Source organism: Macrobrachium rosenbergii, chromosome 48 (genome assembly GCF_040412425.1).
Source record: "Macrobrachium rosenbergii isolate ZJJX-2024 chromosome 48, ASM4041242v1, whole genome shotgun sequence".
Taxonomy (NCBI): domain Eukaryota; kingdom Metazoa; phylum Arthropoda; class Malacostraca; order Decapoda; family Palaemonidae; genus Macrobrachium; species Macrobrachium rosenbergii.
Window position 1 is genome coordinate 1,549,346 of NC_089788.1, and position 12,482 is coordinate 1,561,827.

General features: G+C 35.7%; 1 protein-coding gene across 3 annotated transcripts in view; it reads left to right on the plus strand.

The window, feature by feature from the left end:
- The window catches only part of LOC136831171 (integrin beta-PS-like), a 21,740-nt gene continuing 9,258 nt past the window's right edge, over positions 1-12,482 (plus strand). The window contains exons 1-9 of one of the 3 annotated variants that reach the window (XM_067091126.1): positions 192-237; positions 4,095-4,133; positions 4,475-4,614; positions 4,891-5,086; positions 6,759-6,987; positions 7,959-8,043; positions 8,704-8,874; positions 9,409-9,507; positions 11,275-11,439. In XM_067091126.1, the coding sequence (XP_066947227.1) occupies positions 4,480-4,614; positions 4,891-5,086; positions 6,759-6,987; positions 7,959-8,043; positions 8,704-8,874; positions 9,409-9,507; positions 11,275-11,439 (1,080 nt within the window). In that variant the 5' untranslated portion in view covers positions 192-237; positions 4,095-4,133; positions 4,475-4,479. Of the gene's footprint in view, positions 238-2,358; positions 2,587-4,094; positions 4,134-4,474; positions 4,615-4,890; positions 5,087-6,758; positions 6,988-7,958; positions 8,044-8,703; positions 8,875-9,408; positions 9,508-11,274; positions 11,440-12,482 lie in introns of those variants that run through there. The other 2 variants (XM_067091125.1, XM_067091124.1) reach the window with 2 other exon arrangements.

Sequence of the window (12,482 nt, forward strand, 5' to 3'; positions counted from 1 at the left end):
ACTCCTCAAATACACTCCACGTGAATATCGAAAGCTCGATTTCCTGAATAAACCATGCAACTCTCTCTCTCTCTCTCTCTCTCTCTCTGACTCGGTATTTTCTGAATAATCAGTACGAAGTGGTACTGAATGATAAAGATTCGATAAGAAGGGAATGAGATAAGATAACATGTAAAGAAATTTCTCAATACACTGTGACACAGGAAGCCTCTGGGCGTTGTTGACACATCTGATCAGGTCGGTGAAACTGTTTTTCTTTTTTTGCCGAAAGCTAAGTTTGTCTACATTTTGTTTGTTTGTTGCGTTGTCTAGTTCGAATTTGTTTTTTTTATACATAATAAAGATAGGTTCATCTTTTTGATGTCTTTAGTACCGTACAGTCAAGCAAGTGCCGTTATGTCATAGACTGATGTTTGGTGGAAAGTTTTCCAGAATCGTAAATATAAAAGTTTTGAGGAGAAATCGCTACGTAGGCAACGTTCCGTAATGAAATGAAAATGTTGACGGTATCTGCTGTAATGTAAGCAGCGTGAAAGCAGATTGACCCTACAGTGCTTGCTACAAGACTAAACCACAGGCCAGAAACCTTATGCTCTGACTGAGCAAAGTGGTTGATTTTTTTTTTTATATGGCTCTACTGAGCATCGTTGCTTATTGTGTGCATGTAAATCAAGCCGTTGATGCACCATATAGGAAGTTAATTGTTAGATCATTATTCACCAATCATGTCTGCAAACACTTCTTTATTCAAAATCATGTATTAGACTGATTTCACACAAATGGCATAACCTGTACACTGACGAGGAGACACACTGTAGGCAGTACTTAAGGTTCTTTGCATCCCTTTTCGTTCCTTTTACTGAACCTCCTTTCATACTCTCTTTCTTCCATCTTACTTCCCAGCCTTTCCTAACCATTGATTCACAGTGCAACTACGAGGTTTTCTCCTGTTACACCTTTCAAACCATTTACTGTCAATTTCCGTTTCGGCGCTGAATGACCTCATAGGTCCAAGTGCTTGGCCTTTGGCCTAAATTCTATATTCAGACAAGGAGACACAATTAAATTAAGGAGATAATATGAATGAAGGGAGATATCTGATACGCTTCAATCCAGAAAACTTTACAGTATTGTAATGTCTGTTTAGAGTACAGCAGCTATAAATTCTGTGCGAGGATCAATATTTGCCCTTTAGTTAATGAAATGTCGAGCTCCCTAATCTCTTCCGTGTACCTAGATTATTTTTCTCTGTTTAGGAATGTTAATATATCAACATTTAGGGTAAGAAGTTGGTACATAAGGTACATCATTTGCTCAGTATTGATTTCTTTTAACGACATTGCCACAGAGTCGAGCTTCAGAACATCCACTTCCGCTGAATGTTATGTCTGGAAGAATAAAGATTATAAGACCGGATATTAAAACAAGCAAAAGTGAAAAAATATGAATTTTTATGTCGTAAATGCGCACTTTTAAGGTAACAGACGTTCTCCATCTATATGTGTGATTTTGCATTGTAAAATAATCAAAGTCACAGGAGCGTCATTGGTGTTCCGGGCACCTTTCTAGGGAAGACCAGCTCTCTAAGATGTAGCCTTGTTCAGAGGGAATTATTTATTTTTTCACATTTTCCAGTATTATGGCATATTACCACACCCATTCAAATAAAACGAAAATATTTAGCTATCAAATAATTTGTAATGGCCTCTTATTTTTTATTATAAGTGTGTTTCATTTCATAATCATTCATATATATGCAGGTAAATAATTTGTTGAAGCATTCAAACTGATTTTTTGACCAATGAAGGATGTCGCCTATGAATATATTATTCAGGTCAATGAACGAATGGAAATGTCTAGTTATGGTACTTATCAATTAAGGTATATGATATATATATATATATATATATATATATTATGACCATAGAATTATGTATTTGTCAAACAAAATTGTTATAAAATATACGCAATGTATTTAGTACCTGACTCCAGACAACGAAGTATGTTAGACCCCTCTTCCTTACAGTAACCTGCTACCCCCAATAAAAAGTTTCACTTATGTCTTATAACCCACTGGACATGTTAAACACTGATACACTCATAAAACTTTAATACATTTCATACACAAGTGCTTAACAGGCCTGTCACTGAGAGATCCATGATTACCACATTTTAAATCACAAGTGGAGCTATGACTACTCCCTAAAAAACTGGAAATGCTTTCATTTATATTGCATAAATCACTAAAGGTGTTCATCTTTGAAAAGCATATAGTCATAAACTTTCATACATTTCATACACAACCACAGTAAGAGGCTGTCACTGAAAGTTTCATGAACAACACATTTATATCATCTTGTATAATGACTACCTGCAGTCACAAGCACTTGTTAGATGCTACATGATACATACATTCAGCACTTACTCCAAACAGACCAAGAACTGTTCTAGTAGAATTTTAGAAGGGCTTTAGAGAGTGAAATTTGAAAGGGCAATGTGGCACAACTCCAACTAGACCCAGGGTTTTCTATTCAGGGTCAATGCTATCTATGGAACATGATTACAATTTACGCCTTCAATGTCCTTGTGAGTTTCAAACTGTGTTTCAGGTTATGTCACCAATAATTAAATATTTCTTGTTCGGGCCTTTGCCAGATGGAATCCCTATATTCACGTAGCAATGTCAGTCTGCTTTTAAACTCTCAGTTCCAAAAAGTGCATGTCTTCGTTAGCATTGGTAAATATTGATTTATAAGTTACACCCATTAGGCCTATTAGCAGTTGTTTCCTGGATCCTTTTGACCGTTAATCTCTATTGAAAATAAGTATATATTTTGAAATTGTATTTTTTTATTCATATCAATATAACTTGAGTTAAATGGGAAAATGTGTGTTTGATATAATTAAGGTTAAGCCTGAAGCACCCAAGTTATGTTATTTGTAGGCGTAGGCCTATGTAATAAAATTGCTGTGTTTACCCATATTCCCCTATTTATTTATTTGTATTTACCTTAAGCAAATGTTGCATTTTGGACTTGAAAATATAATTTTCCCATATTTTAATGTTTGGAATGTTTTTTAGCAAATGACCTACCAATCATACCTAAGCTAACCTACCTTTAGGTACCAAGGCCTTACCCTAGTGCAGGCATTTGTGTGGTTGGTATGGTCATTTGCAAATAAAACTAACAATAAATGTTCAAATTACATCTTCAATTCCAATACACGATAATGGTGTAGAGTCAAGTGTTACCATTTTTTTTTTATAACATTAGTCTTTGGGAAATTATTTTTAATTCAGACATGGAGTAGTCTACCAGGGGACATCCTCTCACTGGTATACAAATTGAAGGTATACCATGGTCCTTACATCTGGATGCTTGCAGTCATGGTACCTAACATCCGTGGATTGGGACTAGGCATCTTGAGTCACTTTTGACTGCTTCATAGAGCCTATTAACATTTTTGACAGTATACATATTGTGGACACAGGTGCTGTATTGATGTAGCCTAACGTAATGACCAAATCCACTGTTGAACCTTACTGTAAAATTATTTGTACTATGTATACCTAATACTGAGTGATTATTGTAAATTATAGTATTTTATTTTGCATTTAATAATAAATGCATGGCAAACCCATCACTCACCACCCATTTCTAGCAATAATGAGGGACCACAGTAGGAAACTGCTGTTTGTGGGTGATGAATGTGGTTGCTGTGGAGGCCAGGGACACATCCTGAGTGAACCTAACCTAACGTAACTCGATTCATAGTACTTAACCCTAGCAAAGCCCCTCTGGTGCTTGGTGGTTAGATGACAGGGGGCTCCTTTTCAAAACAGGTGGAGCACTTCTAGGTCTGCAAGTGTTCCAAGATCATGGTGGCAAGCGACAATACTAATGCAGTATCATATGTGCATATGTCAGCAAGCATGTGGGGACAGTTCCTCGCCCTTGACAGGTTAGCAAGGTAGTTGCACAAGTGGGTGGTTCAGTACTCCAGGCCATCAAAATGTTTTGGCAGATTAGTTCAGCCAGCAGGGGCAGGTCATAGAGACAGAGTGATCTTTTCTTTCTATTTTTTTCATACAGCAGCCAACATCCGTAGTCCTGCTGGTTGGCCAGATACAGGTTAGTAGTCAGTAGATGTCAGTTTCTTAAGAAAGGGGAATAGACAAAATATACTTTTTGGAATTTTGTGATAATATGCTACCTTCCAAGCTGATCGTCCTGCACAATTGGCAAGATAATGCTTCTCTAGAGACAGTACTCAGTTAAGGAACAGAGGTGGGGAATATTTCTCCTTGAAATCTGTTTACACGCTCGTGGCAAATCACACTTTAAATCACCTTTTACAGTAGTTAGAATTTCCCTTTTTGCAGTTATGAATGTTTTATAATTTTCTTAAACACCTCTCATGTTGCTGTTCTTTCCTGTTTATTAATTATTGTATTTTTTTTTTTTTTTGGCAGACACCATGAGACTGCACTGCATTGCTGTGAGGTTAATTCTGATAGTAGTTTTGACTTCTGCTACCAGCATCCCTAATTGCAAATACACAGATTGTGACAGCTGCATCCAAGCACCTTCTTGTATGTGGTGCATGAAAGCTGTAAGTATTGTCAAAACTGAAGAGGGTATGAGAGTTATCTTCACCAAAACTAAATTAAAAGCCAACACAACATGTTGCAGTATGGACAGTTTAAAAAAATTACACAGAGAACCCGTAAGATAATAAAAGGTACTTGTATTCAACTCCGTAACCAAATAGTCTGAGGCACAAAGAATAATTATAATTCCTTGAGAAAATGCTTTAATGCGTACTTGCAGTGTGAGTGCCTTTAAATTTGTGTAGCTTTTATTTAACTAACGTAATTTTTTCTTGCAGAACATTACTGATGGTACGAATAGATGCATCAGCAATTTACATTCTGAAGCCAGGGAATGGAAGGAGAGCTGCGGACAAGAAAACGTAATAGAGTACGAGAATTTTTATGATGCTGTGGAAGACGAAGATTTCTCCGATGACACAGCGCACATAATTCAAATGAAACCACAGATATTAAAGCTGCAACTCAGACCTGGTATGATTTTTGGAGCCAGTTATGCCTCCCAAAAAAAAACTGTGTTCCCTGACTTATCTGTAAAGTACTTTTTACCGTTGAATTTTGATGAACCCTGTGCAGAAAACTCACAGCATCAGTAGCTATGGCACACTGTATAATTATAAGTAAAACATTGCTCCCCAGCAGTGTTGATATTACAGCAGGCTATTTGCCACCACCTGGCATTAAACAGGAGATTCTGGTGTTCTGTACTGCCTTTGTTCCTGAGGTAAGGCACCATGGTATAATAGTCTCACATTACATCTCTCACTTTGCTCCCCTTAGATGGATTATTGCTCATACTGCATCTTATGTGATACTCTTTAGGTCTCAAAAGGATATTTGAAGCATCTTTTTGGTCTATAGTCGCATCCTCTCTTCCAGCTTGTTGTCCAGTCTCTTCCAGTATTTCTTTGTGCAAATGTGAGGTTGCCTTCCAGTTTCAACTTTAGATCCTGGTACTTCATCTCAATTTCTGGATCCTTTGTATCACTGTCTGGAGAGCTGAAGGCTGAAAGTGCTGCAGCGTTTGTCTTTGTAGCCAAAATTTTATGAGTCTTTCATTCATTCCTACCATTTAGCCAGAATGGTGGCTCTGACATAACCAGTGTTTTGGTGCTGTGAGCTTGGTGACTGAAGATCATTCGATGTAATTTTATATTTTACTTCTGAATCTGGTATTTTTGTCATGACTGACGAATGATATTGTGACAGTAGTTTGTCAAAAGACTGGTCATTGAGTCAGTGGTTCTTGTAAAGTGTTAATGGCAAGAGTATTTTCTCAAACAATTTTAGAGAGTTCTTTCTTCTGCCTCTTTAGACTTCTTGAAATTTTCCACAGAACTCTTCAGTTTTTAGTCTTCAAATCTGAAGTGCCCAAATCTCTCATTTCAGCCACATTGTATTTTTTCACTATAAATGTTGTAAATAGTTCTGTGCTTGTATACTGTCAAATTTGTTTTGATAAATAAGAATTTCAGTGACTGTAGTTTTAAAATTCCCTCTTGCTCAGCTAACAGTAATGATAACTTGTCTACAAGCAGTGAATTCCTTTTGCCATTACTTACTGATGCATGACTGTTAAGAGTGTGAGTGAAACTCCATTGATTTTTTGAATTTCAGTGTCAACACTCTTAACTGTTGCTTTATGAATATGATTTCCTCATCTCCTACTGATCATTTTTCTTCTCTTACTTCATAAAGAAGTTCCTTAGTATAACTCCTTCCTTGAGTTAGCTTTCACTCTGCACTAAATTATCCAAGAAAAGCTTCCTGCTCTGTTATTGGATCTCGTTCAGTTTCTTTTGGGGCTGGTGAAAATATTTCCTTGATGGGTTGCACCAGTCTATAACAGCAGTAGTTTTTTTTCAATAACATGAACAAACCTTATGGACCAGCTCTGACAACATAACCTGAAGATTTTTTAGCTCATTAGTATAGTTAAATCTTACGACAACAACAATAATAATAATAATAATAATAATAATAATAATGAGAAGAATGGCAATAATATAGCAAGACTTACAATGTTATGAAGTCATGTGGTTGAGTTGATGGCATGATAGAATTGTGATGAATTAAGCTATGCTACATGTGGTCGTAATTTTCTCGTTCTAAAAAAAAAACAATTTTACTTCTCTTTTCCCAACAGGGGAGCCTTACAACTTAACAATAAAATACAGACACGTCCAGAACTATCCTGTCGACCTCTATTACTTGATGGATGGATCCAAGTCAATGAGCGATGACAAGACTATGCTCTCCGGATTGGGAAATGATCTTGCCGAGGGCATCAAGAATGTTACAACCAATTTCCGTTTAGGTTTTGGTGTGTTTGTCGATAAGATGGTCTTGCCCTACGTGTCTACAGTACCTTTTGGGTAAGGATACCTTTATCAGAAATGTATCCGCACTGTACGAAAAGATGAATGAATGAATCGGAGAAGGACGCCTGGAATTTGTATCAAAGGTTCTGTAACACTGGCAAATATGCAATAGCTTTCTTTTTTTGATCCAAAAACACAAAGTGCAATTAAACTTTATGAAATTACACTACAGTATAGCACTTCTCTGATACAGATTGCAGTCTGCTGCATTCAGAACAAAATCTAAAATAACATTCCCTAACTCTTAGACAGACTACTTTTATGTAATGTGTTGGTATTTTGTTTTCACACTTTTATTGATCTCCCCAAGGTGATGTGACAAATTTCAAAAGACCCCGTTTTAATTTTATACCTATACCTGATACCTTGCTGGTCCCATTAGACTTTTAACATAATAATATGTAATGCAATTAATTGAGCACAGAAAGTTAGAATTGATTTAATCAAACTAGCAAAAACAGGATCAGCTTAGAACCACAACCATTGACAGGAACCATGAATTTTTGATGTGGACTTGATATGGCATCTAGCATGAATAGACTAGCTTGGGTTAGTAGTTCTATAGTGTCATCCTAGGCAATTTACATTGCTTCAGTCTGTGTGTATTTAGTTCCTAGGAGCTGAAGTTGTGGGGATCCCAAGTCTGATGAATAAGGCCATTGGTATGAGTCAGTGATGCATTGCTGTCTGCCGTTTGATTTTGGATAGCACACCTAGACTAACTAAGTACTGTACAACAAATATAATATCAGCACAGACTGTTTGATAAAAAAATAAAATAAAATACTTGTTACAAGATTTTTACAGTGGGGAACAAGAACTCCTTCATATCAAGACTCAGGTTTTGGGGAAGAAATATCTGAACAGGAGTCAGTGATTCACTGGGCATGTTTACTTATTTTAGAGCAAAATCTTTTAGATTCGGCATTCTCAGAATTTTCATTTCTTTAATATTTTCTTTTCAGGAAACAACCAAGCTGTGATATCTGCAGCCCTCCGTATGGGTTCATAAATTCCTTACCTCTGACTCATAACATTGCAGAATTTGAAGTGAGTGAGTTTTATTTTATTAGTCTTATTCCTGATGCTGGGTACACTAAAAATCACTATGTTGTTAAAGAGCATTGTTAACTTTCTTCCAAAAGTGAAATTTAAAAGATGATGACATAAAATTAGGAAATCAGAGGGAAATGATAGTAACGTGATCAAATGGTGAGCAAAAGGAAAGGAAATAAGTCTGAAAAACTGTAGGGCTACAATTCATGTAGAGGTACTTAGCAGTAGAAGTGATAGACCTATTGGCAGAAGAGTGAGATATGAATATTGCGTCTAGTCAATTTCTAGGTCATCCTAGTTTAATAACCATTATCTGGTATGAGGTTTTTGTTGTAAATTTTCGATAGACTGCTTTCGTTGTTGTGTAAGTAACAGATTTCAATTAATGTCTAAATATATATTTTCTGAAAGAAAATGTGCAATTCTTCAGTAAATTTTAATGCATATTTGCCTTTGTATGTAGATAATGTTTAATATCCAAAATGGTAACAAGAATTTTGATCTAACAGAGGAGTTTGATATTTGTACCATTAGCGATCTATAACACCCCACTAAACTGGCTCTACAGTTAATTTATTCGTAACTGGGATAAATTTTGCAAAACATACCTTATGATGCACCTGATAAGCTAGCTTTTTCCCCTGCCTAACATAGGGCAAAGTGAAGGAGGCGCCTATAGCTACAAACAAAGACTTCCCCGAAGGCGGCTTTGACGCCCTGATGCAAGCGATGGTCTGCCAGAAAGAGATCGACTGGAGGGAACAGTCGGCACGTGTCATTGTTCTCTCTACTGATGCTGGTTTCCATTATGCAGGAGATGGAAGGGTGAGTGCGTGGCGTTCGTTATCGTCCAGTCCTAAGTTACTGCATCGCAGTCATTTTTAGGTCTATCCCTGAGACATGGTCCCTACCCATACATACTGAACAATGGTCTGAAAAGTAAGGAATGTACGGACTTTATATTCATCATTTTAGAAAATTTGGTGTCTGTGTATTCAAATTTGAATGACACGTAGTATTAGTGTTCTACTTGTATTGAAAATATAACAAAGTAACTAAGATGTTTGAATAATGAGATCATTATTAAATAGTACAGTATGTGTTACACATATATGTGTTAAAAATTTAACAAAGTACCCAGGATGTTTGAATAATGAGGTCATCTGTGTTGTCTTATGATTATTCATTATTAAAAATTCTAATAAATCCAAAACTTCCTCCATTTCAGGTTTCTAGTTCATAAGTTTCCTAATTTCTTGTAGTATGTCTGTTGTTTAGTATTGACTTAACTACATTGATGTATCTTCAGTAAACTACTGTAGATTTTTTGTTAACTTCGTGTCTTCATTTTTTCTCAAGCTTGCTGGAATTTTAACACCTAATGACATGACCTGCCACCTTGATAGTAATGGCACCTACACTCGTTCAAGGGATTTGGATTATCCTTCTGTTGCACAGGTAGGTTGTTATTTTGCAAATTTCCACAGAATTATTTTATAACTGTCAGTTCTTATTGAAACAATAATGGTTTCATTTTCCACCTTGCTTATATGATAGAGAAAATTATTTAACTTTCCTTATTTTTTTACCTGTAGTACGAGAGGAACATTTATGTACATAAGGAAGAACATTTGGCTTGATGTATTCAAAAGGTATAAATGTAGAGGCTTTGTAAAATGATGGATTGGGAGCTATTTCTTGAAAGCTTTAGAAGTCCCTCGTGTATCCATGTTTATAACAGTGATTCTCAACATGTTTTTTATGGTCATCACTATACTCTCTTGTTGTCTGGCAGTGATCTTTTGCAGTGCTCAGAATTGTGCACATGAGCACCAGTGTTTTGTGAGTCCTAGTTGGACTGAGCGAGCTGTAAACTGCTTCATCTTTTATCAGCTGAAAAAGCAGATTATAAATACACAATCAGACACATTTTAGTGCTCCAATGCTCTTAGTATAGTCTTTAACTGTTATTTCTTTAATTACAGGTGACTAAGTGTGTAAACTGCATATCTTGTATAAGATACAGAAGATTTAAAATCTTTTAATTTTCCTGGGTAGTTTTCACATATGCTGAATCACCAGGATTTTGGATGTTTAGCCTCTAAAGCATAGGGATTATTTTTTAGGTGATTTCATGGTATACAGTTCAGTAAAAAGGCAGTTGGAATAACCTTAGCTTTCTTGGCCATGTTATACATTTTGGTCAGCATGAGAGGAGAATTATAATTAATTTTTGTTGGGTGCCTGCACATGTTAATGTATTCTGAAATTAATAAAGCCAGATGCAAAAATGCATTAAATTTGGTGAAGAAATTGTCTCACACAAATTGGGAAGCTGACAGACCAATTATGACATCACTGTACAAAGCAGCTGTTATGCCTAGTATAGACGATGGATGTCAGCTAAACAGTTCAGCCTCAGATGCAGATCTAGAAGTCTAGGTCAAACTCATAATGTAAGGGACTCAGAATATGCACTGGAGCTTGTAAATCTTCCCCAGACTCTTCCCTCCAAGTTGAAATAGGTGAACCACCTCTTAAATCTTGGTCATGACTTAGTAATGGTGCACAGTGAAGTTACAATACAAACAAGTGATTCGCCAACAAAAAAATTGTTTACCATGGAGATATATTTATAAACAATCATTGACTACCTTTCTGTGCATAAGATATGAACCTGTACAAGCTTGAAATTTTTACTGAAAACTATACATATACCCCAGGTCATCTAAGACATAAAGGTTTGCAGTATGCATTATATACTGAAGGATCTAAATCTTTGTCAGGCATGAGTTTTGTAGCCATATTACTCAACTAAACATACCAATTTTCCTTGTCTAAAATCCTTCTGTTTTCAGAGCAGAATTAAGCAAAATAGAATTAGCCATTAAAAATGATTAAAGTTATACAATTGCAGAACTTTATGTCTGTTGGAAAGGTGGGATTTGTTAATGCTCATTGGAATTAGTTGCTCATAACCTGTACATTAAACTTATCAAAAGCATTTATAGCTTTTAAAACAAGTCTTACAAACTGGACTGCATTATAATTCCGAGTGTTACGGTGTTGCTTTCATGAATACCCAGAAAATGTTTTGATGTTCATCTTGAAAAAGGTTGGGGACTTCTTGGTCTCTGTCACATTAATATTAGTTGCTAAAATAAGAAACAGTTTATGGACAAACCTGCATTCAACATTCATAAACATAATAACATTTTATTACAGATAAATGACGTGGCAAATCAAAATGGCATTAGTTTAATTTTTGCCATAACTCAGGATCAGGAACCTCTCTATGTCAAACTAGCGGAGCACATTTCTGGGGCCTCTTCTGGCATTTTAGAACAGGATTCTTCTAATATAGTGCGTCTTGTTACGGGAAAAGTTGAGGTTGGTAAATCGTGGTTTTGTTTTGTTTTGTTTTGTAGTCGCTGAATGTTGCTTGTATGCTGTGGAATAATATTTATATACTTATATATTAGTATTTTAGTTTAATAATCATGTATATTGATAACGAAATGGTAGGAAGAGTTGAACTTGGTATATTTCAGATCTGCATCAGCATACATATGTATAACTGCAGCTGTAATTGAAAGGAAGCACATATGTGCTGTACACAAGATATATACTGTACCTTATAATCAAAAGACCTTACTGTATATTATTTTATGTATATTAACTGAAGTTTTATATAATTTCTTATTTTCAACAACTTGACCGTCAACATTTTAGGTTTATGTAATTGTCTAATTTATTTCTGTTTTAATATTAGTGTCAGCAATACTTCTTTGTACACCTAAATCTGAAACTCAGAATTTTTAAACATTAAAAAGATTTTTTCATACAAACCCATCAGTCATATAGAGCCCTCATTCAAGGTCTGGATATTCAAAGACCCGTGTATTCTAATGTCTTTAAGAAAACTCAGAACGACTGTTCATTTTGTACACCTTCAACCCATCTGTAGGTAGTAACTGTAACTATCATCTTTGTTGTTTTGCATAGAATAGATGTGACCTAGCAGGGATGGGAGGGGGCCACTAAGTGTATGATAAATGGGTTTTTATGAATGTATATTTGTTTATAGAATTTTGATTTGCATCACTATGAACTTATCAATTACATAAAAGCCAGACTTGCAATACTGTAATAATTTAGGTGGGAAACTGATAAGTAGTGTCCCATCATCTGTGAGGATTTAGTAGATCCAGTGGAAGACTTGGAACTGGCATGTCCAAAAGTAATTTCATGGATTAATAAGTAGTTGTACACCCTGAGAATAAAGTAAGAAGTTTGAACTTGGTTGCATAGTATCTCCAAGTATACTGCATTAAAAATGGGTGAAATTTCAATATTCCTTTTGAAGGCTAAGGAAGTTGATAGGGCTCTGAACTTGTAAACAGTCATTTTACCTTACTAGCTGCAGCAGTGGG